Source organism: Eumetopias jubatus, unplaced genomic scaffold (assembly GCF_037043125.1).
Source record: "Eumetopias jubatus isolate StellerSeaLion01/CBP00866 unplaced genomic scaffold, mEumJub1_p1.0 scaffold_16, whole genome shotgun sequence".
Taxonomy (NCBI): Eukaryota; Metazoa; Chordata; class Mammalia; order Carnivora; family Otariidae; genus Eumetopias; species Eumetopias jubatus.
In genome coordinates this window covers 71342359-71359322 of record NW_028274822.1, presented here as the reverse complement: position 1 = coordinate 71359322, position 16964 = coordinate 71342359, and the positions used below count along the sequence as shown (strand labels likewise).

The window sequence follows — 16964 nt, the reverse complement described above, 5'->3', positions numbered from 1 at the left end:
ACAGGGAAAGGGAGACTGAGAATGTGGGGTACAATTTAGGGGAAGAGAGACAAGGAGAAAGAGAAATACTCAGTTCTTCATAGATAGATACACTTGATCTTAGCCAAAAGGCTGAGAAAGCAATCTTCATAAATATGTACAAATAATTGCTGAAGTCAAAAAGGAAAAGGAATACTAGGGAAGTCCGCAGACAACGTAGTGGACAGGGCTGTAGACCCAGCAAAAGTGAACACACAGCGGGCGTCGGGACGCTCCAAGCTTTCGCGAGGGCTGGCGGGGAGGGGGGTGTTAGGGTGGCTCACTTTCAAGCCTTTTCCAGTCGTCCTGCGGTGGCCTCCCTCCAAGGGCCCAGCCAGCCGGGAGCTGTCCAGATGCCTGGTGCTGAAACGTCAAGGCACTCACTGGTCCGCCTGTCAGGCAAGACTGCTCAGCCATTGGACAACTCCTTGTTAGGCACCTACCATATGCCAGCCATTGTTCCAAGTGCCGAGGAAAGCAGCAGTGAATAAAACAGACAAATGTCTGGGCCCTTATGAAGCTACAACCCATGGGAGAAGAGAAGACAAGATAAGAGAGAAAAGAACTATCCATGTTAGAAAAGGTCACTTCTAAAAAAAGAAAAAAAGTGTCACTTCCTTTTTTTGAAAGTTTCAATATTATAAATTGTTATTTTCAAGCAAGGGTCATTTAATAAAATGTAGCCCTAGTTAAATAATAGCTGGTGCTGGACTTTACATCCCTTGCCACTATATATATATAAATGTATAAATATGTGTGTATATATATACATATGCAAAAATATAAAGAACATTTATATATATAAATGTGTGTGTATATATATATAGATATATATATAGGCTGAAGACACAGAATGTTCTATGTGATTTGTCATTTCACTTTTAACAAAATGCTAAATCAGTCACAATTTTCATATAATATTTAATGAGAGAGAAGGTCAAATTTTATGGAGAAAAATAAAGCAGGAAGAGAATGAAGAGCTATCAAATGCACCCCTAAAGAGTGGTCACATGATGTTCCCCAGAGAGGAGACACAGTGGTTAGTGCAGGATGCCAAGGCTGGGAGTGAGCCCTTACATAAAGGATATGCTGACATTGGGTCACAGGTCACAGGGACTCTCAGTTGGATGACCCATCGGGGCACCTTGGTGGCTCAGTTGGTTAGGTGTCTGTCTTCAGCCCAGGTCATGATCTCAGGGTCCTGGGATTGAGCCCCGTGTTGGGGCTCCCTGCTCAATGGGGAGTCTGCTTCGCCTGCCCCTTCTCCTCACTCATGTGCGAGCGCTCTCTCTCAAATAAATAAAAGGAAAAAAAAGGATGACCCATTGGAGGCCAGACTCCAACCGTCACCTGTTCCTCTCTGGGTGCATCTCACTCCTTTACCCTCAGGCCATCTGTGTCCACTGTGCCAGAGAAGTGAGTTTCCACCCTGTGTGTCCAACATCAGTTTAGTCCTGGATGATTTGAGAAACTGGGCTCACTTCTGCTTTATCAGTGGGTCAACTCAGGCAACCCCCTTCCTCACTTTACTTCCTCAGTTTATTCATGTATAAAATAGCAACAATCATCCTTGTCTAGTGAACAAGGTTTGAGGAGGTACCAAGGAGAAAGTGGTGGCTGAGTTCTCTCTGCTGTACACATACGGGGGCGGGGGCTGGGGGAGGATTTCCCCTCATTGAAGTCTCATTCGTTAGAGTCCCCAGTGCTCACCACAGGGTCTAATCCCATAGATGCTGAGTGAATGAAGTGAGTGACAGCAATGTTCGGCTGATGTTCACGGAGAGCTGTATACTGCTTTATCCTTCACACTGCAGCCCTGTTCCCGAAGAGCACTAACCTTGGGGTCCACAGGGATTCTAGGTAGTTTTGCCATAAGCTTCTTTGCTGCAAGCATTTTCACCACATAACTAATTGGCTGTGAGGCAATTTTCCCTTAAAAGATTAAAAAATTACTGGTTGATAGTTTGGTTTGATAGTTTGTAGGTCTCATCAACTGCCTGACAGTTTGGTTTCATTTCTCCATTGACACAGTGCTCCCATTCATATATAATATAAACAGTAGCCATTATGATGATCTATATAGTGGTGCAGAATTTTGAACCCACATTTCCTAAAGACCTATGGAATGTCTATCAATGACATGTGACATTATGCCAAGAACAAATAACGGTGTAGAGAAGGCTTTCACGATGCAATACAAAACTCAGTTACAAATATGTATCCTAGTATTTGGAAATGGATACCTCTCTTAATGAAGGAAGAATTTTTAGCATAAAAAAGAAAAAGTGTGATGCTAAATGAGATGAATCAGCAAGCCAAAAAAATGTGTAATATTATGAATAAATGATTTTGAGACAAGTGCAAGTACAATCCACAAAATAAAGTCAGTTATTTGAACAGCATTGCCATGAAATCTACACAGTTAAAATGTATTAAAATGTATTTTGCAATAGTCTTTAAAATTTTGTTATTCAGGGGTGCCTCGCTGGCTCAGTCAAGAGACCATGCAACTTTAGATTTCGGGGTCATGAGTTCAAGCCCCACATTGCATGTAGAGCTTACTTAAAAAAAACTGTTATTTTCATGTTTCATTATATCCTTTTTAATGAACATCTTTCTTTCATTTTGTCTCTTATGAGAAAAACAAACATGATCCACAGGAGTCCAGATAGCAGCCCAGGGAGAACACAAGCTGGAGCCCCATTCTGACTGGGTCCTTCAGTGTGGCCCACCATGGGAGACACTTGGGGGCAAGAAGGGCCTATGATCAAATAAGTTTGGACAACACAGCACACTCCACTCACCTTTGGGGGATTTTCATTGTTCATTACCAAGTCCAGGCTCCAAGAGTTGCTTCAAGAGCCCTATTTAACTCCTTTGGCCATGAAACTCCTCTCTTCCTCTCCTTTTTTGGAGGAATTCTTATTATCCTCAAGAAGGTGCCTTGGGAAATACTGGACTAGAATTTGGGAGGAAGAATCCTTGTCCCAGACAATTTTAGAAGTTTATGGGATTCTGTAACCTCAGTGTTTTGTGTGTGACTATCACATAGCAGGTGCTCAATAAACATGTAATGGATGGATGGATAGATGAATGAATGAATATGATATTCTATGAATGACTAAATGAATGAATATGTTATTCTACTCATTTCCAAATGGTAAGAATTGAGGGGAGGAAGGTGAAAGTGATTTGAAACCCAAGGACTCAGGACAGAACCATTTTTAGTTTCCTCTAGACCACAAGTTTGGTTGGAGAACTGATGGAATTTATTCATCCATTCATTCATTCAACCAATGACAACACAGAGTGGTTAAGTGCAGTGTAGTGGATTAGTACTAGAGACCTCGGAGGGGATAATTAACTAAACGTGGGGGTAAAGGAGGCCAGAAATGGCTTCCTGGAAGTGAGTCAGAAGGGCCCTTTGGGAAAATGAACTCAAAGCTCCCACCCTCATGTCATTTTTCCAGCCACAAAAATCATGCTTGGGATTTCTTGCTTGGAATCCACAGGGAGTATGATCCCATGGTTGTGGCCCCCTGACCTTGACAGAATTCATCTTGGCCCCCTGGCCCCCACCCCTCTTTTACAGAGCTCCTCTCACCACTCTCCTTTACAGTCAGCTGCTTATCAGCCATCCTACACCCAGAGGATGTATCTGCATTATGCAGATGACTGAAAAGACCTAAAGGAACAAGGCTCTACTGGCAAAATGCCAAGCAGAATGACAAGGAAATGGGGAGCCACATGAGAGCATGGAGGTCCTGCTCAAGCCCTCCTAGATGCCATTCTCAGAAGCCTCAGACCAGACACTCACCTCCATCCTCCCAGCACCGACTGCAAACCAGCCCCTCTGCCCCCTGCAAACTGGCTCATGACTGGATCTTTAAATGGGGGTAAAAATGCTTCATCATGTTCTGCTTCTCCATTCAGAACCAGAAACTCCCTTCCCCCTCCTTCCTTCTCCCAGCACACTCTCCTTCCAGTAAATCGTGGTTAAAGGGACAGCACCATCACTTCCTCATCTCTGAGGATCTGTTTAGAACCAGGGGTCTGGGAATGAGGCAGAGGGCAAGGAGAAACAAACGGTAGAGGTCTTTTCGGGGGGGGGGTCTCTCTGTCCCCATCCTGGGGATCCACAGAAGGAAAACCAGTATACACTGGATGTGTAGTGGCGTTGAGTAACTGCCTGAGGGGAGTCTCAAGGCTCCTTCCCAGAAAAAGATTGTGGGGGTCCTTTCAACTCCCAAAGGAGGAGCAGGACCGCCCAGGTGTGTATGTGAGAGAACTTCAAAGAAAACAGGGGACTGGACCCCCAGCAGAAGGTTGAGGGGCTGGGTCCCCGCCTCCCAGAGTAATCCTGTGGGATCATTCATCACCCCCTCCTCAGTTCCCATCTGCATAGCACATATGCATACCTCCCTCCTCTCTCCCTCCACGGTAAAGGCAGAGATTAACCCCTCTCTCTCCATGAGGAGCAGGCCCTGTCCTCGGTGCTGAAGCACCAGACACAGCCCTCCCCCACTCCCACTCCCAAGGCATTTCACACGAGAATGAAAGCCCAAGAAAAAGTGATATAACACCAACAGTTGCAGAGCACACCAAATCCCAGGGACCCCTTTTTCTATCTGACCCCTCATTAGGGATTGTGGTGGTAAGGGATTTTGGTGTCCTGAAAGCATCCCACCACTTCACTGGGGGCTAGAAGGGATGCCTATCACTGCACGCACTTCTCTGTTGTGGGGGTTGGGGGAGAGATGACAAGTCAAAGTGGAGGAAATGAAGAGGAAAGAGGGAGAAAGAAGGACTTCCTAGTTGTGGGAAAGTGGCTGCCGCGTCCATGGGCAGTATATGGGCTTCCCTTCCCTAGTTCAGCCATAGACTCCCCCAAAGCAGAAGCTGCTGGGGGTCTCTAGTTGCAGCCTATCTCAGGGCAAGACCCCTCTTGGTACAGATGGGAAAACCCGGGGGGTGGGGACACATCTTGTCCAAGGCCATTTGGCCAGGTAACTGTGGAGCTGACCTCAGAGTGTAGACCCTGGCCTGTTCCTAGGACACCTGTCACTTCCCCCCACCCCACACAGGCGCTAGCTCCCCCAATTTCATGCCCAGTCCCCACAGAACCCCCACTCTGGGTTCTCTGACCCTCACACAGCCCACATTCCTCTTGCCTATTCAGGGGACCCTCTGCCTCCTTCACTGAGGGCCCTCCTTGCTGGGGCCAGCTGCGTCTCTCTCCTCCTATACTGCAGAGACCACTGTGTCTCCCATCCTGATTTCTCTCTCTCCATCCTCTGAGGGGTCTCCCATACCCCCAATTCAGGGTAGCCTTGCCGCCCTTCCCAACTCCAAGTCCCCCTTCCCTATTCCGCAGCCAGCTGCATTTCCTCCTGGCGGCTTCCTAGCTATTAGGAAAGAGTAACTCCATTCAGGAGTCTTCTATCTCTACCTTCTGTAGCATACACCATGAGTCCGTTTAGGATTACTTTGCTCCCTCCCCTATTCCGGGCTGGCTCCAGACACGCTGCACCCCCTATCCTGAGGTCCTCTCTAACTTTCAGGAAAATCTTGTGCCCCCCTCTCATTCAAGGGCCTCCTCATCCTACAGACTACAGAGTCATTCATCGCTCCATCCCAAAGGCACCCTGCCCTTATTCCCACCAGGACTCCTTGTCCTCTCCCTATTTCGGGCCCTTTCTCTATTTCCAAACACAGTAACAGTGTCTTCTGACTCGCACCCAGGGGTCCCCGCCGTTCCACTCCGGGAGTCCTCTACCCCCTCACCCGACCTCGGGGTGCTCCACTGACGCCGCGTCGATTCCCCTTCACTCCTGAGTCCCCCTGCCCCGCCCCTCTCACTGCGGCGGAGCGGCCGGGCCCGGGCAGCGGGGGAGGAGGCAGAGAGGGCGGGGCCCTCCTCCCCTGCCCCCTCCCCCCCCACTGCCAAGGGGCTGGACCCGACCGGGCTGCTATAAAAAGGCCGGCATCCCCCGTACTGCCGCAGTGCCGCCCGCCCCGTCCTGGCCTTGGGTATTCCCCTCCGCCGGCGGCCGCACCTGCTCCGGCCATGATGAGCTTCAGCGGCGCGGACGCGCTGCTGGGCGCCCCGTTCGCGCCGCTACATGGAGGCGGCAGCCTGCACTACGCGCTGGCCCGCAAAGGCGGCGCGGGCGGAGCGCGCTCTGCTGCCGGTTCATCCAGTGGCTTCCACTCCTGGGCGCGGACATCCGTGAGCTCCGTGTCGGCCTCCCCGGGTCGCTTCCGCGGCGCAGCAGCCACCTCAAGCACCGACTCGCTAGACACGCTGAGCAACGGACCGGAGGGCTGCGTGGTGGCAGCAGCAGCAGCCCGCAGCGAGAAGGAGCAGCTGCAGGCGCTGAACGACCGTTTCGCAGGCTATATCGACAAGGTGCGGCAGCTCGAGGCTCACAACCGCAGCCTGGAAGGCGAGGCGGCGGCCCTGCGGCAGCAGCACGCTGGCCGCGCTGCCATGGGCGAGCTGTACGAGCGCGAGGTGCGCGAGATGCGCGGCGCTGTGCTGCGCCTGGGCGCGGCGCGCGGCCAGCTGCGCCTGGAGCAGGAGCACCTGCTCGAAGACATCGCACACGTGCGCCAGCGCCTAGACGACGAGGCCAGGCAGCGGGAGGAGGCCGAGGCGGCGGCGCGCGCACTCGCGCGCTTTGCGCAGGAGGCTGAGGCGGCGCGCGTCGAGCTGCAGAAGAAGGCGCAGGCGCTGCAGGAAGAGTGCGGCTACCTGCGGCGTCACCACCAGGAGGAGGTGGGTGAGCTGCTCGGCCAGATCCAGGGCTGCGGCGCCGCGCAGGCGCAGGCGCAGGCCGAGGCGCGCGACGCCCTGAAGTGCGACGTGACGTCGGCGCTGCGCGAGATCCGCGCGCAACTTGAAGGCCACGCGGTGCAGAGCACACTGCAGTCGGAGGAGTGGTTCCGAGGTTCGTAGGCGCGTGGGGGGAGGGGGCGCCCCCTCCTGGCCGGGCCGGGTGCACTCTGTGTGCAGGTGGCTGGGCTGGAGCGTGTGCTGTTCAGCTTCCCCCTGCAAAGCGCATTCCCCTTCGTTTAATAACAGTTTCACCCCGGGTCTCTGGAGACACCCTCTCCCTTCCTTGAAATTCTGGGTTGTCCTTTGGCTGCCCTCCTGCAGGGTCCTTTTATCTGTCCTGCGACTCTGGGTCCCCTCTGTTGCCCCCGCCCAAGATTAGGTAACCCCACTCCGAGGGCCCCTTTCCATCAGGTTCCTTCTACAGTTCCAAAGCAGTGCCAGCTTCTAGTTACAGGCACTGGGGACCCTTTGACCTTCAAAGTAACATGCCTTCCCTGCCCAACACTGTTCATCCCCCTTGCCTGCACTCTGCAGGGGACCTCATTCTCCAGACCCCTATCAGGCTCCTCCCCAGTGGGGCATTCTCACATCCTTTCCTCCCCAGGAGATATCATCACCCCAACCAATGGGTGCGTGAGGCTGAGGTGGCCCCTTAATGTCCTCTCTCCTCTTGAGAAGCTGAAAGCTTCTCAAGCTCCCCCCTCCTCCAACTCCGTGCTGCTCTGAGTCAGCTAGATTGCAGCTGCAGCAGCTCTGAAGCTGTGCCCAGCAGCTGCAGGGTGACCTTGGGCAAGCCTTGCCTTCTCTGGTTTTCATTTCTTTGGGGATTGAGAGGGGAGGGGGTTGACCAGCTGAGCCTCTTACTCAGGGGGAGCAACGTGATCCTTCCTGAAATTGTGTAAAACTTGCATTTTCCTTGGGAGAGGGTGCAGAGGCTCCAGCGATTTTTCAGACAGGTCTGTGGTCCACATGGGTAAGAATCCTCACCCACCTTGATGGTTTCTAAGTCTTTGTCAACACTAGCAGGGAAAGCCAGGAAAGCTGGGACTCATGCATGGTTTTCCCTATTACTTTTCCTCTTCTTTGCAGTGGCAATCCCTTCTCCTCCCCCATCTCTGCAGCAAGACTCCTCCCAGAGCAAACCTCTCTGCTCTCTTGGGCTTTGTCCTTTACACAGACAAACCATCCCAGGACTTCTGGCCCACCCAGCTGGCTTCCCTTACCCGCTCTTCACCCTCCCAAGACTCAGGCCCTGGGTTTTACTATCTTGGGATTCACGATATTCACTTTCAGGAGATGTAGAATAGTCTCCAGAACTCCAGTGGTCCTAGAAGATATTCTGGGAACCAGCAGCCCATTGCTCACAGAGGCTAGGGTGTGGCTGCCATTGACACAAGGACTCCCGTGCTAGAGAATGCACAGCCAGGTGGGGGAAGGGACAGAGACGCTGGCACGTGGGCCCCAGGCTCTGCAGTGACATTGGGCTCTACGTCAAAACCTATAAGGAAGGGGCTATGGCTACACAGTGGCTCACAGCACCTTCATGCCTCCAAAGGTCACAGGCTCATTAACTTGATCAGCCACAAGGTCAGAGGTAAGCCCTGTTGGCCAAGTTTTACGTCTGAATCCCCAGCACTGCCAGCCCTTGCTGGGGAGCTGAACCAGGTATTAGGACCAGAAATGGGGGCTTCCTCTGTCCTGTGGGGTTTCAGATCCTGAACTGGGAGAGGCAGACTCATTTTTGGAACCAGATAGACACCAGATTTGAATCTGCTGCTTATTCCTAGCTGGCCTTGGACAGTAGTAATTTTCCTATCACAAAGGAGAGGGTATGTTAAGAATCCAAGATGGCACCAGGCACTCAGTAGGTCTTCAACCCATGTGTGTCACCTTTGGGATCTGGGCACTAGAATCCAAATCCAGGTGTGTCAAACTCTGTGCCCTGTCTCCTTCTCCCCCAGTGAGGCTGGACCGACTATCAGAGGCAGCCAAGGTGAACACAGATGCCATGCGCTCAGCACAGGAGGAGATAACAGAGTATCGCCGCCAGCTACAGGCCAGGACCACAGAGCTGGAGGCTCTTAAAGGCACCAAGGACTCACTAGAGAGGCAGCGCTCTGAGCTGGAGGACCGTCATCAGGCTGACATCGCATCCTACCAGGTGCGCAGGGATGGGGCAGAGAGCCAGACTACCTTCCCTGGTCGGGTGATCCTGGACAAGTCAATGCCCCTCTCTCAGCAAGGTTGTGGTGGTAAAGACCGTGGGCCTTGGAGTCAGTCAGACATGCAATGGGTACCAGTATGTCTTTCTAGCTGAGTGGCCCCAGGAAAGTTATCTGCCTCTCTGAATCTGAATTCCTCCAGTGCAGTGTGGGGCGGGGGGGAAGAATGTCCACGTTGCTGAGCTGTGAAGGCTAAAGAGATGGACAGACTTTTCATGAGATTAGTGTGAGCCTGCTGTCAGCAGGGTCTGGGTCACAGTGGGCATTTGGTAAACCATAACCAGCGTCTGTGAGCGTGGGTAGCCTGGGGAAGGCCTTGGCAGATTCCTTCCATTAAAGACAGCTGGCAAAGAAGATAACACTTTTAAAGAACTTATTATGCAAGTTAATATGTGGTGACTATGGACAAATTAGGAAATGAAGAAAGCAAAAAGGAGGCAATAAAAATCAGCCATAATGGTTCACTTTCAGCAGTGGCTCAGTGAGCCTGGGGACAGGGAAGAAGCTTCCACTGCTATTTAGCAGGCTTCTGTGTACGGCTTCAGTCCTTGGCTGCAGGTGCTTCTTCAGCCCTTACTGTGCGGCAGGCACTTGGGAGCATCAGGAGCCAAAGCAGACAGGGCTCTGTTCCTGCGGAGCATTTTCTAAGCTTAAGAGATCTGTGATACTTCACCCGTCATCCCACTGACCAGTGATAACCATTGTTGGTGGCTGGTGTGTTTTATTCTAAAGCATTCCCCAGGCTGAGGTCGAATGCACACACAGCAGGATTTTTGCTTCAGGTGGTTTCCATGGCCACAAATGAGGCTCCCACAGCTTTGGCAGTGTGGGTGTTGGCCCCAGTGAGCCTGGCTAGATGGGACTGCTTCAGGTTTCCATGGTGTTGCCCTAGCTTCTCCAGTGCTGAGGGCCAGGTGCTGGCTGGTGTGTGACGTGTGTGTGACCTCTCCTCCCCAGGAAGCCATCCAGCAGCTAGATGCTGAGCTGAGGAACACCAAGTGGGAGATGGCAGCCCAGCTCCGAGAGTACCAGGACCTGCTCAATGTCAAGATGGCTCTGGATATTGAGATTGCCGCTTATAGGTGAGGTGGGCCGGGGGGCTTTTGGGATGGTGGGGAGCCCTTGCATTCTTATGAGAAGCTTAGCACTGAGTTCCAAGTTCCCAGCAAGGCGACCTGCCTGTCTCAGAGACAAAAAAGAATTTTTTTTTTATTGTGGTAAAATGTATATGATATAAAATTTGCTATTTAACCATTTTTAAGTATACCGTTCAGTGGCAGTGAGTACATTTACGTTGTTGTGCAACCATCACCACCATCTATCTCTAGACCTCTTTTCATCTTTCCAAACTGAAACCCTGTGCTCACTAAAGAATTACTTCCCACTCTTCTTTCCTCCTTTCCTCTGGCCCTGGCAACCATCATTCTACTTTCTGAATTTCTCAAAAGTCTTGAGAGTGCCTTCTTTTCATTCTGCCAGTGACTCCAGCCAGCTAGAGGCCTGCTTTGGGAGGGAAAGGAGGTACCTGAGTTGTCAGGGATGTTGACAACTCTCTTAGGGTTTTTTGGCTCCCTGAGCTTTTGTTTCCTGGGGAAATAAAATGGAGATGATAACAGTACTCCTGTCACAGGGTTGTGGGGAAGGAGGAACTAATCCAGTTCCGGAGCACATCCAGGTACAGCTGGGCTGCCATAGAGAAAGCCTGCAGTAAATGGTAGCCAAGAGAAGCCCATGAGACCTCCCAGCTTAGCAATTTCTTGCTGAGGAGCAGGCTGATCCAGTGAAGATCTGTCACAGTTGCTGGCAGGTGACTCTTCACGTCCCACCTCTTGGGTCTAGTCTATAATCTTGCTGCTCAGAGTGTGGTCTGTGAACTGCACAATTGGCATCTTCACAAGCATGTTGGAAGGGCAGATTCTCAGACCCCATCCCAGATCTACTGAATCAGAATCTGCATTTTAACCAGATCCCTGGGGGATTTGTATGCTGTTAAATTTGCAAAGCACTGGTCTCTAGCCCTACACCTACTGTGAGTCGGGCACTGCCAGGTCCTTTTTATTCATTATCTTATTGAAACAACCCTCTGAGGTAGGGACTCTTATGACCCTCTTTTTCCCACTGAAGAAACAGACTTGAAGAGTTTGAGTGGGTTGGCTGAGGTCACATACCTACTGAGTAGGAAAGAGTAGACACTGCTGCCCCCAACCTATTCCTAAAACTCAAAGGATGAGAATATAAAGTGACCAGAGACCCTTGAAATTCCAATGGGAATAGTCTAAGACCTCTTAATCCCAAATTTATAAATGTGGAGTTGTTTGCTCAGACTCCCACCCTCCACTTGAACATTTTAGTTGAGGGACAGTTAATGTAATTTTTGTTAATAGAGGTGTTCTCTCTTGAGGGCCATTTTGGGGTGGGGGAGTTGTTTTATAACTTGCAGCCTTAGCCGCATAAAACAAGAGCAGTGCCATTGGGATACAGATCCTGGGTGGTCCCTGGGATGATTTGCTAAGTGACTTTTTCCAGGTTCAAAATGCCCACCATTCACATTCCTTCCTCCATCAAAGTCCATATTATTGGATTCTGTGGATCTTCAGAGTAACTCAAGAAGACCCCCAACTCATCAGTCTGCTCTTAGTTAATAATAGTAATGTGTTCCATTATCCATTCCGCAGAAAACTCCTGGAGGGCGAAGAATGTCGAATTGGCTTTGGCCCCAGTCCTTTCTCTCTTCCAGAAGGGCTTCCCAAAATCCCTTCTATATCCACACACATAAAGGTCAAAAGCGAAGAGAAGATCAAGGTGGTTGAAAAGTCAGAGAAGGAAACCGTGATTTTGGAGGAACAGACAGAGGAGATCCAAGTGACTGAAGAAGTGACTGAAGAAGAAGAGAAAGAGGCCAAAGAGGAGAAACGTGAGGAGGAGGAAGCAGAAGGGGGAGAAGAAGAAACGAAGTCTCCCCCAGCAGAAGAGGCTGCATCTCCAGCGAAGGAAGAGGCCAAGTCACCAGTTGGAGCCAAGTCCCCAGTGAAGGAAGAAGCTAAGTCCCCAGCTGAGGCCAAGTCCCCAGAAAAGGCTAAGTCCCCCATGAAAGAAGAAGCAAAATCACCAACTGAGGCCAAGTCCCCAGTGAAGGAAGAGGCCAAATCTCCAGCTGAGGTGAAGTTCCCTGAGAAAGCTAAATCCCCTGTGAAAGAAGCAAAATCTCCGACTGAGGTGAAGTCCCCAGAGAAGGCCAAGTCCCCAGCTAAGGAAGAAGCAAAGTCCCCAGTGGAGGCCAAGTCCCCCGAAAAGGCCAAGTCTCCAGTGAAGGAAGAGGCCAAGTCCCCGGAGAAGGCCAAGTCCCCAATGAAGGAAGAGGCCAAGTCCCCGGAGAAGGCCAAGTCCCCAGTGAAGGAGGAGGCCAAGTCCCCGGAGAAGGCCAAGTCCCCAGTGAAGGAGGAGGCCAAGTCCCCAGAGAAGGCCAAATCCCCAGTGAAGGAGGAGGCCAAGTCCCCAGAGAAGGCCAAGTCCCCAGTGAAGGAAGAGGCCAAGTCCCCAGAGAAGGCCAAGTCCCCAGTGAAGGAGGAGGCCAAGTCCCCAGAGAAGGCCAAATCCCCAGTGAAGGAAGAGGCCAAGTCCCCTGAGAAGGCCAAGTCCCCAGAGAAGGCCAAGTCCCCAGTGAAGGAAGAGGCCAAGTCCCCAGAGAAGGCCAAGTCCCCTGAGAAGGCCAAATCCCCAGTGAAGGAGGAGGCCAAGTCCCCGGCGAAAGCCAAGTCCCCAGTGAAGGAGGAGGCCAAATCCCCAGAGAAGGCCAAGTCCCCTGAGAAGGCCAAATCCCCAGTGAAGGAAGAGGCTAAGTCTCCTGAGAAGGCTAAGACTCTTGATGCGAAGTCTCCAGAAGCCAAGACTCCAGCAAAGGAGGAAGTAAGGTCCCCTGCAGACATCAAATCTCCTGAAAAGGCAAAAAGCCCTGTCAAGGAGGAGGTCAAGTCTCCAGAGAAGGTCAAATCTCCTATGAAAGAAGAGACCAAGGCTCCTGAGAAAGAGGTCACAAAGAAGGAGGAGGCAAAGTCCCCCATAAAGGAGGAAGAGAAACCCCAGGAAGTGAAAGTCAAAGAGCCCCCAAAGAAGGTAGAGGAAGAGAAAGCTCCAGCCACACCAAAAACTGAGGAGAAGAAGGACAGCAAGAAAGATGAGTTGCCAAAGGAGGCTCCAAAACCTGAGGTCCAGGAAAAGAAGGAACCTGCTGTGGAGAAACCCAAAGAATCCAAAGTTGAAGCCAAGAAAGAGGCTGAAGATAAGAAAAAAGCAGTGACCCCAGAGAAGGAGGCTCCTGCCAAGGTGAAGGAAGAGGCCAAACCCAAAGAAAAGTCTGAGGTGGCCAAGAAGGAGCAAGATGATGCCAAGGCCAAAGAACCCAGCAAAGCAGCAGAGAAGGAGCCAGAAAAACCAAAGAAGGAAGAGACACCGGCAGCACCTGAGAAAAAAGATGTCAAGGAGGCCAAGAAGCCTGAGGAGAAACCCAAAGCAGAGGCCCAAGCCAAAGAAGAGCCCAGCAAGGAGGCCCCCACACCTGGCAAAGCCAAGACAGAAAAGGCTGAGAAATCCTCTAGCACAGACCAGAAAGACAGCAGACCTCCAGAGAAGGCCACAGAAGACAAGGCTTCCAAGGCAGAGAAGTAAGGCAGGGAGAAAGGACTATCCAGAACAGCCAAAGAAACTCAGGAGGGCCAGGGAGCTCAAGGGTCAACATAACAAATTTTCATTTTTTTCTCCCTTTTCTTTATATAAGAAGAAACTCTGCTTAAATGATGGAGCCCTCCTTCACCAAACAGGAATTTCTATTAGCAATATGTTAGCAAGAGAGGGTATTCCCAGTCCCTGGCCCTACACCCCAAACCCTCCCCAGGCAATGGACAATTATGTTATGATAGCTTATGTAGCCGAATGTGATATATGCTGAATGCCACATGTAAACACTTGACTATAAAAACTGACCCCCTCCTTTCCAAATAAGTGCATTTATTACCCGTATGTGCAATTGACAGATGACCGCAATAATGAATGAGCAGTTAGAAACACATTATGCTTGAAATGTCTTAACCTATTCCTGAATGCCTTCTGTTTTCCAAAGGAGTGGCCGAGCCCTTGCCCAGAGCTCTCTATCCTGGAAGAGCTGGAGCAGGTGGGTCGGGGCACTGGCCACTGAATCATGCCAGGGCGCACTTTTCCACTGGAGTCCACTTTCAATTGCTTCTGTGCAATAAAACCAAGTGCTTATAAAATGAAAATGTTTCTGTTATTTATTCTCTTCTCCCAGGCAGGCTGGGGGACAGGGTGAAAGGAAGTCTAAATGTCACACTCAAGACAGCAGAGGACTGAGTGAGCATGAGGTCTCGTGCAGGTATGGGACCACTTAACATGGCCTCTCTTGGGCTATTTCCAGGACACAAACCATGTACCAGGCAATGTACTACATGCTTTATCTTTGTGATTTTGTACATAGGTGGCCTGGTGCATGGTTTCTCAGCATGGATCACCTACATTAGCATTATCTGGGAGCCATATAGAAATCCAGACTCCTTGATTCTACCTTAGACCATTGAATCAAAATCTGAGGGGCAGGCCTGGGAAAGTACATGCTTTACCAACTTCTACTTGATTCTGATACACATTGAAGCCTGAGAATGGGTGAGGTCCTATGGATATTAAACAATCTATAGAGCTCTACTATGTCCTCTTTTGTAAGGAGGGATGAGCCCTCTGATTGAGGGGCCAAAGGTTGCTAATTCACCTGTAGTGAAGACTATAGTCACTACCATTGGGAATGATCTGTCAGTAGTCACTTAATTGGACTCTAACATACTTCTCCAGAGACGATTTTGAAAGCTGTATTGTTCTTGTGGGATTTATGTGGGATCTTTACTATAAAATTCTTGTATGGTTTCCAACTTTGTTTGCTTTTAGCACTTTTCCTGGGAATTACTTCTTTCCCTGCCTGCCCTCAGAGCCACCATGTTTTCTAATTGCCCTATACCACCGGTCACTGGTGATTGGTCCAAGAATGGCCACCCGACTCCAGATGAGCCAATGAGAACTCTTCCTGGGATTTCAAACTTGGGACCAGATTGGCTGTCAGTTTTCTCCTTGTGGGGGGTAGGTGGATAAGAGAATCAGTAGCTATGGGCCACCATTTTTCCATCCTTGTGGAAAAGTTAGTTTGTGAGAAAGAGAGAGAGATGGACAGAGACAAGATCCCTAGAAAGTCATTGTAGACTTCAGGTCCTTGATCCTGATGTTCCTTTCCATGGCTTATTGACCATTCTTTGAGCTGATAAAGTTTTGCCAAAGCTCATTTAGGATATGGCTCTGTCATATGCAACTGGAAGAGTTCTGAATAATGCAGTGACTGAGGGGGGCTGGTAACTATGTTAGAAACCAGATGGTCTACTTGAGACTCTCTTTGCCCCTCCCCTCCCCTCCCCCATTCTCTCTCAAATAAATAAATAAATCTTTAAAAAAATAACAAAAGTAGGGGCGCCTGGATGGCTCAGATGGTTGAGCAACTGCCTTCAGCTCAGGTCATGATCTCAGGGTCCTAGGATTGAGCCCCATATTGGGCTCCGGGCTCAGCGGGGAGTCAGCTTCTCCCTCTCCCTCTGCCTCTCCCCCTGCTTGTGCTCTTTCTCTCTCAAATGAATAAATAAAAATCTTAAAAAATAAAAAATAACAAAATAACAAAAGCAATGAATACGGATTATACCAAAAAATAAGATAAATTTAAGGGAAAGATGGGAAAAGGGAAAATGGAGTGTGTAATTGATCAAAAACACCAATCTCTCATACCAGTCTGGAGAAAATGCTTAAAATTGATAAAGGACTGAGAAACTACCAGAATAGAGGAGACTAAGGAGATATGATGACTCAGTGCAATGCGGTAACCTACACTGAATCCTAGAACATTAGTGGAAAAAGCAATGAACTCCAAATGCAGTCTGTCATTCAATTAAGAGTTATATATTAATATTAATCTTTTTCTGTTGTTCTGACAAATGTTACCATTATCATACAGACATGAATATTACAAGGAATGGGGTGAGGGTATTCAGGAACTTACTATGCTGTCTTTGCAACTTTTCATTAAATTTAAAATTACTTCAAAATAGGGGCGCCTGGGTGGCTCAGTTGTTAAGCATCTGCCTTCAGCTCAGGTCTTGATCCCAGGGTTCTGAGGTCAAGCCCACATCGGGCTCCCTGCTCAGCGGGAAGCCTGCTTCTCCCTCTCCCACTCCCCCTGCTTGTGTTCCCTCTCTCGCTCTTTCTCTGTCAAATAAATAAATAAAATCTTAAAAAAAAAAAAACTTCAGGGCACCTGGGTGGCTCAGTTGTTAAGCATCTGCCTTGTGTTCTCTCTCTCGCTGTGTCTCTGTCAAATAGATAAAAATCTTTAAAAAAAAAAATTACTTCAAAATATAAAATCTTAAAAAAAAAAGGAGGGGTGGCACCTGCTGGCTCAGTCATTGGAGCATTTGACTTTTTTTTTTTTAAAGATTATTTATTTATTTATTTGAGAGAGAGAGAATGAGAGACAGCACGAGAGGGAAGAGGGTCAGAGGGAGAAGCAGACTCCCCGCCGAGCAGGGAGTCCGATGCGGGACTCGATCCCAGGACTCCAGGACCATGACCCGAGCCGAAGGCAGTCGCCCAACCAACTGAGCCACCCAGGCGCCCGGAGCATTTGACTCTTGATCTCGGGGTTGTGAGTTCAAGGTCCATGTTGGATATAGAGATTATCTAAAAATAAAATCTTTTTTAAAAAGATTTTATTAACATAACAAAAAAATTTTATTTATTCATTTGAAACAGAGATACAAAGAGAGAGCATGAGCAGCGGGAGGGGCAGA

At 49.7% G+C, this 16964-nt stretch overlaps 1 protein-coding gene across 1 annotated transcript; it reads left to right on the top strand.

The window, feature by feature from the left end:
• The first annotated feature begins 6085 nt into the window (after positions 1–6085).
• Positions 6086–14339, top strand: NEFH (neurofilament heavy chain). Its single transcript, XM_028124693.2, has 4 exons — positions 6086–6968; positions 8818–9017; positions 10036–10160; positions 11754–14339. The coding sequence occupies exons 1-4, from the start codon at positions 6086–6088 to the stop codon at positions 13741–13743; spliced, it is 3198 nt and encodes a 1065-aa protein (XP_027980494.2). The 3' UTR covers positions 13744–14339.
• Positions 14340–16964: the final 2625 nt, after the last annotated feature.

Excerpts from the sequence above, each read along its gene's own strand:
- NEFH (XM_028124693.2), top strand. The coding sequence starts at position 6,086 with ATGATGAGCTTCAGCGGCGCGGACGCGCTGCTGGGCGCCCCGTTCGCG. Across the intron at positions 6,969-8,817 it reads GTCGGAGGAGTGGTTCCGAG|TGAGGCTGGACCGACTATCA; the intron begins GTTCGTAGGCGC and ends CTTCTCCCCCAG. Across the intron at positions 10,161-11,753 it reads ATTGAGATTGCCGCTTATAG|AAAACTCCTGGAGGGCGAAG; the intron begins GTGAGGTGGGCC and ends TCCATTCCGCAG.